At 43.5% G+C, this 19,031-nt stretch overlaps 1 protein-coding gene and 1 pseudogene across 2 annotated transcripts; one reads left to right on the top strand and one right to left on the bottom strand.

Moving 5' to 3' along the window:
- Positions 1-404: 404 nt before the first annotated feature.
- On the top strand, positions 405-14,336 carry CHGB (chromogranin B). 2 transcript variants are annotated; one of them, XM_017877770.1, is made up of 5 exons: positions 405-759; positions 5,432-5,478; positions 5,931-6,024; positions 11,306-13,077; positions 13,945-14,336. In XM_017877770.1, exons 1-5 carry the CDS (start codon positions 711-713, stop codon positions 14,020-14,022), a joined length of 2,040 nt encoding a protein of 679 aa, XP_017733259.1. In that variant the 5' UTR covers positions 405-710; the 3' UTR covers positions 14,023-14,336. The 2 variants fall into 2 exon arrangements, with proteins under 2 accessions (XP_017733259.1, XP_017733268.1); XM_017877779.1 differs by lacking the exon at positions 405-759 and adding an exon at positions 1,100-1,226.
- Positions 14,337-16,980: 2,644 nt separating this feature from the next.
- LOC108533012 (KN motif and ankyrin repeat domain-containing protein 1 pseudogene) lies at positions 16,981-18,586 on the bottom strand (annotated as a pseudogene).
- Positions 18,587-19,031: the final 445 nt, after the last annotated feature.

Genomic DNA, 19,031 nt, shown 5'->3' with positions numbered 1-19,031 from the left:
AGGAGATAGAATCACGGATAGGTAGATAGATATAAAGACAAAAAGAAAAGTTTGAGGGAACAGCAGGTCCCATATTCTCCGGCTGCACTTTTAACTTTTAAAACTATCACTGTCTTTTCCACTTTCCCTGACCAACCATTTAGTTCTCTCTCGTTAGCAGGAGTCTTTTCCTCAGCTAGGTCGAGGAGACACAAACAGACTTCGTCATGAACACATCTCAGCACAACTACACACATGCATACAGTCTCAAACACACGGTTTTAGATTTGAAGGTGTGTGGAGGAAGATGGGGAGTAGGCTGAGGCAATCTAAGCGGGACCTCCCGCCTCCCCCACCGTCTCAGATCTGCACTACTCCCCTAGCCCCTCCATTCTTTGGCTCGCCTTTCCCCCCACCCCCGCTCCAGACCCTGCCCACCAGGCGACTGGACTGGCGTAAATTTCCGCCCATTTGCGTCGCCGCCTGGGGGTGCTGCTTCGTGACGTCAGGGCTGAGCTAGGGGGCGCCCACTCCTGACTGCCCGCCCCTCCCGGCCCTGCGGCCCCCGCCTGCCCTTTAAAAGAACGTGGCCTGCGCCAGCCGCGCCACACCGCGGGGACCAGGAGGCACGCTGGTTTCCCGGGGCTGCTCCATCGCGCCTTCCTCCTGCGCCTCGCTTCTCCGGTCCAGCCGCCATCTTCCTCTCCGCACAGGGGCCGGCGAGCGGGGCCATGCAGCCAGCGCTGCTTCTCAGCCTCCTGGGAGCCGTGGGGCTGGCGGGTGAGTGGGCGCGGCGGGCCGGTCAGCACCGCGGACAGCGCCAGCCTCGCTCTTCCCCGCCGCTCCCGCAGCCAGGCTGGCGGATCCCGGAGAGAGGGGGGTTGAGGGGAAGGTTTCTCTCTTGCTTCGTTTCTTCTCCTCCCTGGGTGTTTTCCTTCAACTCCTCCCACCCGTTTGACTTGGAAAAAGCTAGAGGGCTTCTTAGCCCAAACAAGGGAGCCTCATTCTTTTTGTATCTGAGTTTTCCTCTAGATAGGAAGGAAGAAAACGTGCCATACCTCCAAGGAAACCCCACATTTTGTATTCGCTTCTAAGATGTCACACTCTCTCTGCCCGTCTAGAGAGACCCTGTTGTCTGATTCTGTATCTGTTTGGCTTTTTAAAGCCAGGCGACTACGGAGAAGCAGGAATACATGTATGATGTTATTTAGTGCCTGCATAATTTCCCTTATTATTGTTATTGTCATGTAAGTATGATGAGATAAAAGTGAGTCCCATATATATGTAAGAAATATCCCTTTTCTTAACATGTCCATATATAATGTGTGTGTGTATGTGTGCTCATGTATGTACAAGTTTAATATGTTTCTCTATTTTGTATTTCTATCTCTAGGGACAGGTAATTTCTAATTTCACACTCAAAGGAATTTTTTTTTTAACCTCTGAAAGCCTCAGCAGTCCTGAGAATATGTGCCCCTCATTTTTTAGTTATGAATGGAAACCGCAGTATTTTGACTTCTGTACTCCAGGAAAATTATTAGAGTACAAAATAACCACAAAAGTACCTTTGGAGTAGTAAAAAAAACAAAATGTCTTTGTCAATTTAGGAGGATAGAATTTTAAGTAGTAGATATTTGACTGTTTCCCTTTTTGTATGGAAGATTGTAGGATTAATCTTTCAAACTACCCTGAATCTCAAACAAATCATCTCTGAAGATCTGAAGTGTGTGTGTGTGTGCGTGTGTGTGTGTGTTGAAGTAGAGTCACCTATGGGTATTGAGATATTGAGACTATTGAGAAGTAAGTATACTAGCATCAAATTAAACTACAGGTTTTCTTCAGGTGTTTTAATGATTTAGAAAATTGTTCATATCAGGTTGAGACTCCTACCTAGAATTGAGATATTGCCATCCATGAATATGAAGCTTTTATTGGCAGCAATTACTAGATCCAAAAGGCAGAGACAAAATGAAAGCCAGTCGTAATTATATACATTCAGAATTTGCTAAAATTCTTGTCATTCTTACAAATTGTCAATAAATGTTCTCAATTTCATTAAGGAAAATCAAATGAATATTTAGAATTATTTCTGGTCAAAATACTTTCAGAAAAGAATTGCTTTGCTTGGGTGGCTGTATACCACAAAAACAGTGACATTTGTGGGAATGATTTAACTATTGTGGTACGATACTTACAGATCTCTTATGTAACAGAATATTTTAAATAAAAGTTTATATTTTAATAGCAGCTAAAATGAAGACATAATCTTTGTAAAAATTGAGCTATAATTTGTATATCATATAATCCACCCTTTTAAAGTATATAATTCAGTGGTTTTTGGTATATTTGCAGATTGTGCAACTATTACCACTATCAAATTTCAGAACATTTTCATCACCCCAGAAAGATACCACAAACCCATCGGCAAGAACCTCTCCATTCCCACCTCCCCACAGCCTCTGGCAATGAGACATGTTAGCCTTCAAGTAGAGCTGGTTATTTGCAAATTACAGGGCTGGAGGAAGCCTCAAGAAACCATCTAGCTCATTCACTTATCCTTAAGAACTTCTGAAAGGAGATGCACAACCTCCTATGGAAGCTATTGTGCACTCTAAAAATTAATATAAGGGAAGTAGTAAAATGATATCCATATTATTCTAGGTAAAATGCTTTATCTTTTTTATTTTATTTTATTTTATTGTTATTATTATTATTATTTTTAGACAGAGTCTTGCTCTGTTGGCCAGGCTAGAATGCAATGGTGCCCTCTCAGCTCACTGCAACCTCCATCTCCCAGGCTCAAGCAGTTCTCCTGCCTCAGCCTCCTGAGTAGTTGGGATTACAGGTGTGGGTCACCACACCCAGCTTTTTGTATATTCAGTAGAGATGGGGTTTCACCATGTTGGCCAGGCTGGTCTCGAACTCCTGACCTCAGGTAATCTTCCCGCCTCGGATTCCCAAAGTGTTGGGATTACAGGCACAAGCCACTGCACCTGGCCGGGAAAATGATTTCTAAATTCAGAAGAGCTTGTTGAACTTATTTTACAGCTATATTTTCTATCTGGTATCAAACCTTAATAGTCTTAGATATTAATACATCAGAAGTTACTCTCAGATTTACCACATTATTTGATAATTTTTGTACCATTTGATTGCTTTACTTTTAACACGAGCACTAGGTTTTCTTTTTTTTTCTTATATCCCTGCAGACAGAGAGCATTAGGTTTTCTGTTGTGCCACCTGAATCTTACTACATACAAAAGTAAGCTGAACTACTTTAAGGATAACAACACGCCTTCGGCTATAACCTTGTTGTCACAAATTTTACTGGAAAAATACAGAAGCACCTAGATATCTCACCAAGATGTATAATGTATGTTCCAAAGCAGACCCTAGTTTTTTTTTTCCATCAAAAAGGATCTGAAGAGCCTCAGTCAGAGAAACAACGGTTTCATAAATACAAACCTAAGCTACAAGTTGTCTAGAGTAATAAAAGAAAATCTTTCTCTGCCCCAAATCTGGTAACTATTAATACTTTGGCAATACCAGTAGTTAATAGAAACATCTATTTTACATTTGTAAAAGAAAAAGGGGGGGGGAAGTATTAGCAAGAAACTGCATTATCAAGAAGGCTTAGTAAAGCAGGATTTTTTTAAAAGTCATCTGATTTATTAGGGGAGTTATTCTCTCATAGTCATTTATTTCCAGAGGAAATTACAGATTTCCGGTGGAAAGAGAAAGTGCTGAAGTGGGTGTGTTCTCAAATAGCCATTTGGAGGATGAAAGAGCAGTTGAGTATATTGGACCTTGGGTACCAAAAGTGGGCCAACTGGATCTTGCCTGATAAGCATTTCAGGAAAAACTTGGGGTCCTCTTAGCTCGTTAGCTACTTCTCAAATATTTTTTAATGATTCTAATGGACTGCATAACTTGGGGCTTCCTGAAACAATTGAAGTGATCCCAGATCATCCTTTGAAAAGAAAACTTTAGTAAAGTAAATGAATAGGTGTTTTATTTCCAGGTTGAGCCCCATGATATGTAATTGATAGGGGGTGGGGAATGTTTAAAGAGGCTTTCCTTGCATTCTGCAAGGAAAAGTTGTGTTGCTGCATTTGAATAGCTTTCATGTCTGATGTCTGAGAACTTGCCCCAGCTAGCTCTACTCTCTTCTCAGGGACTTAAAATAATTTTCTGCACTGAGCTTCTCCTGCTCAGCTGCCTGCTACAGGGAATGCCAGGAGAACTGTGGAGATGGACTTATATGTAAATGCTTTGGGCTGTTCTAATAGAAAGGGCTTAGAACAAAGTCAAAGTGAAAAAATAATCAAAGCAGCTTTGAGAGAGAAAAAAAATGGCACTGAAAAATTAAAATTACCTGAAGCATTTTCTAAGAAGACAACGCAACTTCAAACACTGTTGTAAGATAGGCAGAATCCCATGAAATTTTATTGAAATAAATTAAAATTTTTCTTTTAAAATATTCTTATAAACCAATGGTTAAACACCAATTTGCATATATTATGGACTTGATGCTATACTAGGAGGGTTAGATATCTGCCATGTTCTTTACATGGTTGCAAACAGTGTGGAGGAAGAGAAACACAATGTTGATATGGATGCACAAACGAGCTTGTTCAGGCAAAGGCCTTGCAGGTAAAAAATGAGGTAATTAATTATGGAAGACACCCATAACCATGTTTTTGTCAAGGAAATAAGTTTTGGGAGGATATATTTTTGGAAACAGAGATAGGGAGAGAGAGCCACAGATCTTTACCCATTTGGAGTAGGCAGAGAAGATCAAGGAGGGCATTCTTGTTTTATTAGACTTAGTTTGGTTTAAACTTTTTTTTTTCTTTTTGAGACGGAGTCTTGCCCTGTCGCCCAGGCTGGAGTGCAGTGGCATGATCTTGGCTCACTGCAACCTCCACCTCCCAGGTTCATGCAATTCTCCTGCCTCAGCCTCCCGAGTAGCTGGGACTACAGGTACATGCCACCATGCCTGGCTAATTTTTTGTATTTTTAGTAGAGATGGGGTTTCACCATGTTAGCCAGGATGGTCTCGATCTCCTGACCTCGTGATCCACCAGCCTTGGCCTCTCAAAGTGCTGGGATTACAGGCATGAGCCACCGCGCCTGGCCCTAGTTTAAACTTTTAATTGAAGTAAAATATACAGAAAATTGAACAGATCATGAGTATATGCTTAATAAGCACACCTATGTAACCAGCATTGAGATTTAAAAAAGGGATATTTCTGGTACCCCAGAAGACCCCTCCTTGTCTGTGGTCTAGATTTGATTTATACCGGATCTAAAATAACATTTGTTTCCAAATATATTTAAGACATTGCCAGGGGAAAAACAACAACTAATGTGGGGTGATTTTGTGAGTTTGGGGTCACACAGCTTCCAAAACCCAACTCAAGTCATTTTCCATTCTTTTTCTCCTTGAAAGCTGTCAGTTCCATGCCAGTGGATAACAGGAACCACAATGAAGAAATGGTAAGTTGCAATGTCAATCTTAGAATCTAAACTTGTATCTAGACTCTAGATTCTCCCAGTCCCTATTACACCAAACCAAACACACGCATGACATAATCTTACAAAGCCACGTTTTCATCGCTGACAGAATGTGGGCAAGGGATGCCCCTCCTGCAGTGAGCTCCTATCTCCTGTCAGGATGGTTTAGCGCCCCTGAGGATAGCTGCGCCATTGGTTCAGAAACAGATGTCTATTTCCCTTCTCCAGATAATGCCTAATCAGTGCCTTCTTGCATTGTTCTGTTAGAGGTTTGGAAGATTTCATTCTGTTCCTGTAAATCTGTATCTCTGCCCTAAGAATACTGCATCAGCGCAGGTCACGTAGTCAAGCCTTCCTTGACAGCAGCTCTGGGTTGAGTAGTCTGTCATCCAGTGACACCAGCTTCTCCAACCTGCTTTCGGGTTTTCCCCCAGGTGACTCGCTGCATCATTGAGGTCCTCTCAAATGCCTTGTCGAAGTCCAGCACTCCGCCCATCACCCCTGAGTGCCGCCAAGTCCTGAAGAAGAGTAAGTGTCCCGCACTGCAGGCAGATCTTTGTTGCTGCAGTGCTCTTTGTTCCTACTCCCTCCACATCACCTTCCTCTTTTTCTACAAATGGCCTGGGGGCATAATGCACTAGGAAGAGTGTTGATTGACTGAGCCAGTATCTGGGAGACAGAAGATATGACTCCTAGTTCCTGCTTTACCACTTCGCAGCTGTGTGACTATGGGAAAGACCCTTTGTCTCTCTAGGTGTATTTCCTCAAAGTAAAATGAGGGAGTTGAACTCAATGATAGTCTTTCAGATGTCTATCCATTCTTAAATTCCTTAGTTCCATATTTTGGATTTTTAGAACGGGATTTTGGATTTTGAGAAGCAGGAATCTTAGAAAGGTGACTTTAAACTTCTGGCTTATTTACACAACAAATTAGCTAAAATATTTTAATGCACAGCTTACCAGAATAGAAGGTACCACCAAATGGTACCAGGAGTTCCAGGCCTGAGAACTGGAAGGGTTTCAGGTAGAGGCAGTGCATTCCAGTGAGGCAGACTAATTGCTTTCTGAGTCCAGCCTGTGAAGTGTTCTCAATATGAAACCATTTCTGCCGAAAATAAAATTTGAACAGTGATATAAGCAGTACCCATTTGAAATTGACATTATGAGGTCAATTTTACAAAACTGTGCAGTCTCTATTATGCATGAAGCCAAACTGATTCAAACAAATCCGGAAAACACTGCCCTCTTCAATACTGTCCTCTGCTTTTAAACTTTTAGTCAGGCTGTAAACAGTAGATTTTATCTTATTTTTTCACCTTTAAAAATCTTTCAGGTGGGCACAGTGGCTCACGCCTGTAATCCCAGCACTTTGGGAGGCTGAGGCAGGTGGATCACCTGAGGTCAGGAGTTCAAGACCAGCCTGGCCAACATGGTGAAACCCTGTCTCTACTAAAAATGCAAATAAATAAATAAATAAATAAACAAACAAACAAACAAACCAGGTATGGTGGCAAGTGCCTGTAATCCCACTACTCGGGAGGCCGAGACAGGAGAATCGCTTGAACCCAGGAGGCAGAGATTGCAGTGAGCCAAGACTGCGCCATTGCACTCCAGCCCAGGCAACAAGAGTAAGGCTCGGTCTAAAAAAAAAAAAAAAAAGTCTCTCATTGCCACCAGCCTAGCCAATATGGTGAAACCCCATCTCTTCTAAAAATACAACAACTAGCTGGGTGTGATGGTGGGCACCTGTAATCCCAGCTACTCAGGAGGCTGAGGAAGGAGAATCACTAGAACCTGGAAAGCAGAGGTTGCAGTGAACTGAGATCACAGCATTGCACTCCAACCTGGGTGCAGCCTGGGTGGCAGAGTGAGACTCCATCAAATATAAACAAACAAAACCAAAAACAAAAAAACCCACCTTTCATTGCCAGACAAGACTCTCTTGCTATAGCTACACATGAACCCTCATGCATGAAATGGTAAAAAAGCAAATAGCGATTGGCCAGAAGAGTAACCTGAGGCCGGGCGCAGTGGCCCACACCTGTAATCCCAGCACTTTGGGAGGCTGCGGCAGGCAAATCACGAGGTCGGGAGATCGAGACCATCCTGGCTAACACGGTGAAACCCTGTCTCTACTAAAAATACAAAAAATTAGCCGGGTGTGGTGACGTGCGCCTGTAGTCCCAGCTACTCAGGAGGCTGAGGCAGGAGAATCGCTTGAACCTGGGAGGCGGAGGTTGCAGTGAGATGAGATCGCCCCACTACACTCCAGCCTGGGTGACAGAGAGAGACTCTGTCTAAAGAAAAGAAGAAGAAGAGTAACCTGAATTAAGTCAATCTGCCTTTGGAGGCTTCAGGGTAACAATGGTAGCTATGGAGGCCTGAGCCTTTAGGGACCCCAGCAACAGTGGATGGAAGCTTTCCTACCACTTCCATCCCACATACCTCTTTCTGAGTTTCTTTCCAACTTCTTTTTTCCAGAAGTTACAGGAAGTGAGTAAGAGCAGAGTGGGTCACTAGGCAGAGAGTAGAGGCCGCTCCTTTTGGCAAACCCATCTTGGTATCTCCCTTTCTCTTCCTTTGTTTACTAGACCAATGCAAAAGTGAGGGGTCTGTCCTATCAGGTCACCAAAGAACCACAATTGCTTAGGAAAAGTTGCCTGTGCCTGCCTGCCAAGATCTTAGCCCTTAGATTATGGCATAGTAACTCTAGCCTCTGCTCCAGCCCTGATTATGCCCTGAGGTCTTTTGATGTCTGTTGAGAGAGGCATAGGGAAACTGGGAAAAATCAAATGACCTATGTATCTAAGGATCCTGGAGATGTTATACCCAGAGAGTGACAGAATGCTGAGATGGGGAAGGTTTAAGAGCTCCTCTGTGGTTGAGCCTTAAACACCAGCCAGGGCTAGACAGACAAATCACACAAAGGAGTAAGGCAGGACAGGAAGTGACTCACAGACTGGAGGGCACCTGCCTTTTCTGAGGGGGAGCAGATAATTCTCAGCTCTAATCCCATTATGGAGAAATACAGACTGCGTTGTCAGATCTTGGGATTTTTCAAAAGAAGTTAAAATTTTGATTTTAAAAGACATCTCCTGGTATTTTTGTATCGCCTCTGAATTCAAATGTACTAAAACTGCTGTCTAGGTCAAACAGAATTCACCTGTGAGGTACCAGTTTGCAACTTTTATCCCATTCTAGTTTTCTCTCTCTTGTTGGTGTGTCCTAAACTGATCAGAAGACTGGAGGAGCTTTTGCCCGACTGGTTAGATGAATGCCTTTGTACAGCCTCTGTTCCACCCCACGCCCATCTCCACTCCCACTCCTACTTGCATGTCTCTGAGTCAGCATATACTCACTAAGCAAATGAGTATTTGGGGAGTAGGACAGAATCATTGTTTTATGGATTTAAGAGACCTCAGGGAACACATAGTCTAATTTCTTAACAGGTACAAGAATCTCTTTGACTCGGGTTGAGCTGGTCATCCTTACAGCATGACAGATGCATTTCCCTGTTTTTGTTTGAAAGTAAGCGTGAGCTTCACACCTTGATTTTACAGATTGACAGTGAATGTGTGCTGCTAATCACAGCCCTCTTCCAGGCTCACCTGCGGGGACTTAAAGCTAAATTTAGTAGGAAGAGTTAAGCCTCAGGCACAGGCTGCTCAGGCAGTACATATTTAATTGGGAAAAAATAAAAATACTTCTGTTCCTGACACTTAAGACTCACAAACCAGTCGGCAGTAGGAAAGGGGCCACAGTGACTCTGCCCCTGGAGGCTGAGATCTTGTCTGATCAACTCTATTTCAACCGACGCTCAGAATGACATCAGTATCTGTCTGTCTTAGTCAGCTCGGGCTGCTATGTCAAATACCATAGATTGGATGGCTTAAACAACCAACATTCATTTTTCACAGTTATAGCAGTTGGAAGTCCAAGGTCAGAGTGTCTGATGAGGGCCCACTTCCTGGCTTGTAGACGGCTGCCTTCTGTCACTGTATCCTCATCTGGTGGAGACAGAAATCATCCCTTTCTCATATCTCCTTTCTTAGGGCACTAATCCCATTGTAAGGGCTGTACCCTGATGACCTATTACCTGTCAGAGGCACCACCTCCACATGCTGTCACATTGAGGATGAGGGCTTCAACATTTTGGAATCACACAAACATTTAGTCAATAGCACTGCCCAGAGCCACATGCTTCCCTGTGCCCATCTGGAAAGCCATGCCCCAGTGCCATACCAACCACCACTGGCTTTTAAGAGGCAAAGAGACTGATGACAGATGGGCCTTCCCTCAGATGTCTGGAAAAGGCCAGGAACATTTTCATTACCTCATAAACATGAGAATATTATTATCGTGCCAGACTGGGCTTTAAACAGAGAGGTACGGGGAGTCCACTATTTCTTGGACATTTTTACAAAACAAGTAATTTTTTTCCATTTTGCAAATATCATTTCAAAATGACTTATCAGTGCCACCCAATAGAAATATAATGTGAGCCACAAATATAATTTCAAATTTTATAGTAGCCACATTTAAAAGTAAAAGAGACAGGTGGAATTAATTTCAATAATATATTTTATTTTATCCAATTTTTTTGATATATAATTTTATATATCTGATCTATTTGAAATATATATTATCCAATACATCCAAAATATTATTTCAACATATAATGATATAAAAATTGTTGAGATTATTTCACATTATTCTTTATTCTCAGAAGTCTGATGTGTATCTTACATATATAGCATATCTCAGATCGAACCAGCCACATTTGAAGTGCTCAGCAGCACTTGGGCATACGGTGCCTGCAGTGTAGACCCAAAGCTGTCAGTGGCCTTGGCTTCAGGCATTTTATCTGAACTCTGTGACATAGGTTGAAATCCAAGCCCTCCCAGCTAACAACTGAGAAAGTGCTAACTGCCTATCTCCTTTCCTGGGGTGCCCTTGAGTTAAGGAGGGTTTAGTAAAGGAGCTATTGATATTTGGAAAAGGTGGACAAGAACAGCATTCAATTAAAATATCAGTTATACCATGTACTCTGACTCAGGAAACACAAAGATAACTCACTGTGCTGAAGTTTCTTCCCAACATCTGAGAACATGTTGGGTACATGGAACCTGAGTGAAAAAAGAAATAGCCCTTTCCACTGATGTGTGGTTTTCTTAGGCAAGAAATGTACACCCTTATCACCAGCTACTAAGTTACAGATCACATACTGCTAGGTTGAGTCTACAGTTGATTGGATAATAAAGTCTGATATAAACTAATCATTTCAAATGTTTAAATCCTCCTTTGAATCTTGATATTTCTTATTTTGGCTAGTTAGCTATCTAGCTGGATAATTGTTAGAGCTATTCACATAATGCCAACTTTTTAACTCCTATGTGAAGAAAATATGTAAAGAATGGTCTTGGATTATACCATCCTAAGTCTCAATGTCTGCAAAAAGAAGAGGTTGGACTGGATTAGATGAATTCTAAGATGTTTTCTGCTTCTAAATTCTAATATTTCATAAATCCATATCTGGATTTCAGTTTGATCATTGGCAGTACCAATGAGAGAAGCTGGCTGGGTATTATGAAGACATAAAAATATAGACAGTTTATTACTAGATTTAAACACAGTCGAGGTGCTTTCATAGCATTTACTTTCAAAAGGAATCTGAGTAGATTCTTCATTAATTTAAATAATTATCCAAGCAATTTTCAGTGTCATCAGGATTTGTAGTGATTACTAAGGCTGGTGCTTGTCGAACCACAAGCAATTCTGAAGTTATACCTACTCTTCATTTTCATTATAGGTAGAAAAGACGTCAAAGACAAAGAAACAACTGAAAATGAAAACACAAAGTTTGAAGTAAGATTGTTAAGAGACCCAGATGATGTCTCGGAAGCCCACAGGTCCTCCAGCAGGGAGGAGGCAGGAGCCCCAGGGGAGGAGGACGCCCAAGGCCCAAGAAAGGCAGACACAGAGGAATGGGCAGAGGGAGGCGGGCACAGCCGAGAGCGAGTGGATGAGCCCCAGCGGAGCCTCTATCCCTCCAAAAGCCAAGTCTCCGAAGAAGCAAAGATAGGCCATTCTGAGAATAGCGAGAGAGAGGATGAGGAGGAGGAGGAGGAGAAGGGAGAGAACTATCAAAAAGGGGAGCAAGGGGAAGATGGCAGTGAAGAGAAACACCTTGAAGAGCCAGGAGAGACACAAAACGCTTTCCTCAATGAAAGAAACCAGGCTTCAGCTATAAAAAAAGAGGAGTTAGTGGCCAGATCTGAAACACATGCTGCCGGGCACGCTGAGGAGAAGACGCATAGCCGGGAGAAGAGTAGCCAGGAGAGTGGAGAAGAGGCAAGGAGCCAGGAGAAACACCCCCAGGAGTCTAAAGGCCAACCCCGAAGTCAGGAAGAATCTGAGGAAGGTGAGGAAGATGCCACCTCTGAGGTGGACAAACGACGCACGAGGCCCAGACACCACCACGGGAGGAGCAGGCCTGACAGGTCCTCTCAAGGAGGGAGTCTTCATTCTGAGGAAAACAGACACTCCCTGGAGGAATCTGAGGAGTCAAACGTCGGCATGACCAGTTTAGGGGAAAAGAGGGACCACCATTCAACCCACTACAGGGCTTCAGAGGAAGAACCCGAATATGGAGAAGAAATAAAGAGTTATCCAGGCGTCCAGGCCCCGGAGGACCTGGAGGGGGAGCGCTATAGGGACAGAGGCAGTGAGGAATACAGGGCTCCAAGACCTCACAGTGAGGAGAGTTGGGATGAGGAGGACAAGAGAAACTACCCCAGCTTAGAGCTTGATAAGATGGCACATGGATATGGTGAAGAAAGTGAGGAAGAGAGGGACCATGAGCGGGGAAAGGGACGCCATCACAGAGGCAGGGGAGGGGAGCCACGTGCCTATTTCATGTCTGACGCCAGAGAAGAGAAAAGGTTCTTGGGTGAAGGACACCACCAGGTCCAAGAAAGCCAGATGGACAAGGCAAGGAGGCGTCCACAAGGTGCGTGGAAAGAGCTGGACAGAAATTACCTCAACTATGGTGAGGAAGGAGCCCAAGGGAAGTGGCAGCAGCAGGGAGACCTGCAGGACACTAAAGAAAACAGGGAGGAAGCTAGGTTTCAAGGTAAACAATATGGCTCCCATCACACAGCTGAAAAGAGGAAGAGATTAGGGGAACTGTTTAACCCATACTACGACCCTCTCCAGTGGAAGAGCAGCCATTTTGAAAGAAGAGACAACATGGATGACAATTTTCTCGAGGGTGAAGAGGAAAATGAGCTGACCTTGAATGAGAAGAATTTCTTCCCAGAATACAACTATGACTGGTGGGAGAAAAAGCCCTTCTCAGAGGATGTGAACTGGGGGTATGAGAAGAGAAACCTCGCCAGGGTCCCCAAGCTGGACCTGAAAAGGCAGTATGACAGGGTGGCCCAACTGGACCAGCTCCTTCACTACAGGAAGAAGTCAGCCGAGTTTCCAGACTTTTATGATTCTGAGGAGCCCATAAGCACCCGCCAGGAGGCAGAAAATGAAAAGGACAGGGCTGACCAGACAGTCCTGACAGAGGACGAGGTACAGTGTGGGGCTTCTGTTTAAAATTACTTACTTTGGTCAATGTTAGCACATTATGTTCAAGACTATCTGATATTAATGGGGAGAAATTGGTGGGAATTAATCACTATGAAAATGGTGACCTAGTAACGGAGTGGAGGCCACCTTGGGGGTCGGTTTCCACCTACCTTTAGCCATCGTCCACATCCTTGCCCACCTCATTCGGTTGCATTGCTTCTCAACCTTGTCTGCACACTGGGGTCACCTGGAGAGCATGAAAAATTACTGTTAGAGATTCTGTCTACTTAGTGCCTGGGGTGCTGCCTGATTGTCAGAATATTTTAAAGCTTCCAGATGATTGGAGCGTTCAGCCAAGGTTGACAACTACTGTTCTGGTAACCTCCCCTTGGTCATCTGTCTGTTCATCACTCTGTCCCTGAGGGAGGGAGAGTAGGTGATAGAGAAGTTTACTTGCTTGGCTATTTAGTTTACTATCTTTATTATTTCATGCCCTACTGCCATCAGAAATTTATATCTGGGAGAGGTAACACTGTTGGAGCTGTACCTACCCAAACGATGTTTTTTTCCTAATATTGATTATGTAGGTTGTCCTTCTTAAAGTTGAATGTACATCGGGATCATGAGGGATTCCTAGCCCCCAGAGTTTCTCATTTAGTAGGTCGCAGGTGAGACCCCAGAGTCTGCATTTCTGACAAGTTCCTGGCTGATGCTACCGGTCAGGGGACCACACTTTGAGAGTTACTGATGTAGGTTGACTAATGTAGCTTCCAACATGCCTAAAATTCCCCTTTCCATTCATACTTCATCCAACTACAGCAAAATAAATTGGTTCAGGACCTCATGCCTCCACTTTTCTGTATTTTCCAGAAAAAAGAACTTGAAAACTTGGCTGCAATGGATTTGGAACTACAGAAGATAGCTGAGAAATTCAGCCAAAGGGGCTGACTGTCATTGGAGCAGAGGGCACTGTTAAGAAGCAGCCCTCACATGATCTGTTTTTCACCACTTCACTGAGAAGACACCATTTATCTACACAAGGGCAGAAAGTAGAACTTACTATTCCTTAAATGTTTGACACAATTGGAAATGTCTTTAATTTTTGCCAGAATGCTATTGAAAATGTGAATTGCATGACTTGTAGCATATTCTTTTCTGCAAAATAGACATATTAACATGCTTGTGACAATGACTGTGCTACTGTCTTTGGAAAAATGTTTGTCTCAGTTGGAAATAATAAAAGACTCACCTGAGACCAAAAACTTCATTGTTCTCAGCTTCTTTTGGGCAAGGAGGGAGGAGTGTGACTTTTCAAATGTATTCTTAGAAGTAAGTTGCAGAAGATGGCCCTAGGATTTGTTGGGTTTGGGATGCATAATAGAATAAAAAAGCAAACCTTTTGAAGTAATGTGCAGGATATAAAGAGAAATAGATTAGAAAAAGATATCTACTCTCCCATGCTGAGAGAGATTACAGGGGCTTGAAGAACCTGTTTCAAAACCATCATATGATATTACTTTAAAAATTCCTTTATGTAAAGAGCTCTAGAAGTAGACAGCCAAAGTTCATTTTTCAGGGCTTAGAAGAAAGCTTGGATGAGGGGAAGAATTCCGAGGTGGAAGTGAATACATCTGGCCTGTCCAGACAGATCCCTGGGTCCTCAGTTCTTGTGGGATTTCTACTCCTTAAGAAGATAGAGGTGGCTGGGCGCGGTGGCTCACACCTGTAATCCCAGCACTTTGGGAGGCTGAGGCAGGCATATCACAAGGTCAGGAGTTTGAGACCAGCCTGGTCAACATGGTGAAACTCCATCTCTAATACAGATACAAAAAAAAAAAAAAAAAAAAAAAAGTCGGGCACGGTGGCGGTCCCAGCTACTTGGATTGCAGTGAGCTGAGATCAGGCATTGCACTCCAGCCTGGGTGATAGGGTGAGACTCTTTCTCAGAAAATAGAGGCTAGGCATGGTGGTTCACATTTGCAATCCCCGTACTTTGGGAGGCCAGAAGGGTGGTTTGCTTGAGCTCAGGAGTTCGAGACCAGCCTGGGCAACATGGCAAAACCACATCTCTACAAAAAATTTAAAAATTGGCCAGGCATGGTATTGTGCACCTATAGTCCCTCCCTACTCAGGAGGCCGAGGAGGGAGGATCACTTGAGCCCTGGAAGTTGAGGCTGCAGTGAGCCGAGATCGTGCCACTGGACTCCAGCCTAGGCGACAGAGTAAGGTCCTGTCTCAAAAAAAGAAAGAAAGAAAGAGAGCTCTTACTCTGCTGACTCTGTTACTAAGTAGCTCTGACTTTGGGCAAGTTACTTTTCCTCTCTGAACCTCAAGATCATCAATAAAATAAGATATTTGTCTCATTGAGTTGCTACAAGGATGATAGAGTTGATGCAAAACAGAGCAGTGCCTGGTATATATCAGTGGCAGAGGAAATGTTTGCTGCTGCTGTAAATCATTCCTGCAGCTTGTTATGACAAGACAGTTGGACAATTCCCCTTCTCCCTGTTTTTACCCGTCATTTAATTCCTCACCCTTGGTGGCTTCTTCTTGGTTGATTTCTACTGTTTTGACAGTTTGGTAAAGAGTTATTCTCTGTAAGGTGGTGCAGAGGAGAGTAAGACCTTCTCTTTACTCTCTAAAGGTTGGATAATTAAGTCTATGAAATAAACTGACAGTAGGCAGATGAACAGGAGAAAAAAACATTTTAATTACATGCATAGACCCAGAAGTCCCACAAAATATAACACTCAGAAGGGCCAGATGATTGAAGTTGTTATCGCATCCGGAACTACAGAAGAGAATAGGGGGCTTGTGGCTCCTGGGGGACACAGTTATGGGAAGGTAGCAGGAGGAATTGTATGATAAATAAAGGTTGTGTTGTTACGCAGATAAAATCTCTTAAGTAATCAAAGTGATCCAGCAGCCTTCTTTTTTTTTTAGATCTTAATGAAGTTTGATTTTGAAAATATGGCAAAAGTCTAAGGCACTTCAAACATCTAAATACATGTAGGACCAAAGTAAACGTGACACAGTATAAAGGGATCCATAAATACAGAGAACTATGCTGTATTTCTCTAGCGGCAAATAGTCAATTCCTCCTTTATCGTTAGAAAAGGAGGAATAGAAAAAACAATTCAACCTTTATCGTTAGAAACAGAGTTGTGCGATTATTAACAAAAATATGATAATATTACATGTAGTTCTTCATGTCTTTAATTAGTATGAAATACAAAATACTGTGCCAATTTCATATAATCTTTTTTAAAAAAAGTCATATTTACATCTACCTAGATAAAACCAAATGAAAATATTTTCTTTTGTAAATTTCATGCTTTTTGAGAGTTCTGTCTGGCCCAGGCTGAAGTTACTGATGATCAACTTTCTTACTTTAAAATAATAAGAGACAAAAGGAAAATCAACAAAACTGTGCTGGGATGGAGTTTTGGAAGAGCTTTCTAATGGTGCCACATTTGGTAAATGTAAATATTTGTGGAAAAATTTTAAAACATGCTGCCAATGAGAACCTGACACTTCTCTGTAGTAGTGGTCTGGGAGTGGAGAGACGGAATAGAAGGTGTACTTTTGGGTAAGGTCAGCTCACAATTCCCTATGACTGTACATAACAGAGCAGAAACTCAACAGCAACACAGAGTAGGTTAAAGTGCACCCTCCGTAGAGAGAAGATGGCCAGAAAGGAGGCATGCGTGCCCAGGCTGGCAGTCTCTGCACTGCGAAAGCTTCAGCTGTTAGCCCTGGCCTTTATGCTTCTGTGTGCTGGTGAGCTCAGGCACAATACCTATACATTCAGCGTCTGTCACCCCAACAGGAATAGTTAGCAGCTTAATGGTGGCATGAAAATGGAGGGCTATTTGCATACGATCGATCAAATGAAACTCTGTGGCTTCATTCCAAGCCTAGGGGATGCCCAGTGGCTTTTGCAAAGCTGATGTAGGCATACAGAAGAACAGTGATGCCTTTGTGCCCCATTTCCAGAGTGATCGAGAGCATGGTGCTGCCATCGTTGTCCTCCAGGTGGACATTGCAGCCCAGCTGGGCCAGCAGCAGCTTGATGATCTCCATGTGCCTGTGCTTGCTGGCACAATGAGGGCCATGGAGCCCTTGTTGTCCTGGAGGTTGACCTCAGCCCCACAGGCCAGCAGACCCTACACCATGCCGATCTGCCCAGTAACTGACTGCCAGCATGAAGGCCATCTGCCCCAGCTGACTGGCTTTGGGGCTCACATCCTTTCAGCCAGAGTTCCCCAACCTGCATGTCCTCTGCTTCCACAGCCGTGAGGGCCGCCAGCATGATGAAGGTATAGTCCCTTGTTCTGGTGATCCACGTTACACATGCGGGTGTCCAACAGCAGCTTCACAATCTCAAAATTGGAGTGGGACACGCTGTAATAGAGGACTGTGTTGCCGTTTCCATCTGCCAAGTTGATGACCTAGTAGAGGACATCCAGGGAGGTAGCCTCAAAAGCAGCTCTGTAGTCTCCCAGAGTGGCTGAAATGGCTGATTTCTGACTGGACACGCAGAACCACTTGTGCTGGAGGGTGTTCAGACAGAACCTCATATCTTTGCTGGTCAAAGCTTTGGGGTCATTTATATATTTTTCAGTAAGTTGCAAGCAGACAACATCTTTTCACTTAATTTATGCCTCTCTCTGATTTTCACCTTCTCAGGTTCGCATTCTTGAAAATGAATTTCATCTTCCACCCTGGCAGACTTGAAACCTTCAATGTTAATGGCATAGTGCCCTTCAGCCATTCCCCAAGTGTCTTCAACCTCCTCTTCTTCAAGAGGATATTACTCAGTGACATCACACTCATCATCTGACTCAGAGGAATAGCTTTCATCTGTGCCGACATCATCACTTGAAGTTGTTGCATACCCTCCATTAATGCCAACAAACTGAAGATTCTTTTTCGTGCCATTTGAATCTTTGTTACTGTCTTTCTTCTTCATGATGGGCTTTTGTGTACTTTAATTGTTTGTGCGTACGGAGGCCAGCGGCCATCTGGTCGTCTGTCAGGTTCACTAGAGTCCGTGTACTTTCCTGAGCAGGGAAGGCGTCCTGGCTGCTGATGAGCTTTCCTTCTGAGATCCTCACCTCTGAGCAGCCTTCTTCCTGACGCAGATACTTTACTAATGTAGATTTCCTTTCTAGATAAATTTCCTTGTTAAAAAGGACAGCTTTTTAGAGCCATTCCTGTGTCTGCAGGTTCTCTGAATAACCAGCTCAAAATATGCCAAAGAGATATATTTTGGGGTGACACATTGTGGTCTCCTCCAGTCATATTTTGGGATGGTGTGTACTGAGCCCCAGCCATGGCAAAAATAAGACTTAAAATCACATAGGACTTTTATCCGTCAAGGAAGGCCTGGTCCTCCTCCTCTTGGCTAAGTGAAGAACTGCCTGTGCTACTTAACCAGATTCTTTTTAGATGAACCCTCTGTGACATACTTTTCCAGGAGCATTGCTGCTTCGTCATATGGGGAGCCCATCAGTGCTATAAATCTGATGGCAAATTTTTCTAAACCTGGGCACACAGGTTTCTCTCTGCCTGCAGTTTTTTTGTTTTTTTGTTTTTTTCCTGGCCCTTGGATCGTGACTGCCTGTTTGCAAAGGACAATGATTTGGGTGGGTGATGGGGGTGCGAGGAGGGGAAGGCTGCTGGAGGAGGTAGCTCTTATAGCAGACAAGGGGGGTCAGTAAATATCTATCGTACTAGTTTTCTGGGGCTGCCATAACAAATCACCACAAACCGGATGGCCTAATGCAACAGAAATTTATTCTCTTACAGTTCGGGAGGCCAGAAGTCCAAAATCAAGGTGTTAGCAAGGCCGTGCTCCCTTCAAAGCCTGTAAAGGAGGATCATTCCTTGCTCCTTCCTGGTTTCTTGCCTCATCCTTGCTTCTTCCTTCCTTGCTTCTTCCAGGCCTTCCTTGG

The sequence above is a fragment of the Rhinopithecus bieti genome, unplaced genomic scaffold (genome assembly GCF_001698545.2).
Source record: "Rhinopithecus bieti isolate Rb0 unplaced genomic scaffold, ASM169854v2 scaffold_65, whole genome shotgun sequence".
Taxonomy (NCBI): domain Eukaryota; kingdom Metazoa; phylum Chordata; class Mammalia; order Primates; family Cercopithecidae; genus Rhinopithecus; species Rhinopithecus bieti.
This window is presented reverse-complemented; position numbering and strand designations above follow the sequence as displayed.

Coding starts and splice junctions, on each gene's coding strand:
- CHGB (XM_017877770.1), top strand. CDS start 711: ATGCAGCCAGCGCTGCTTCTCAGCCTCCTGGGAGCCGTGGGGCTGGCG. Junction 760..5,431: donor GGGAGCCGTGGGGCTGGCGG/GTGAGTGGGCGC, acceptor TCTCCTTGAAAG/CTGTCAGTTCCATGCCAGTG. Junction 5,479..5,930: donor GGAACCACAATGAAGAAATG/GTAAGTTGCAAT, acceptor GTTTTCCCCCAG/GTGACTCGCTGCATCATTGA.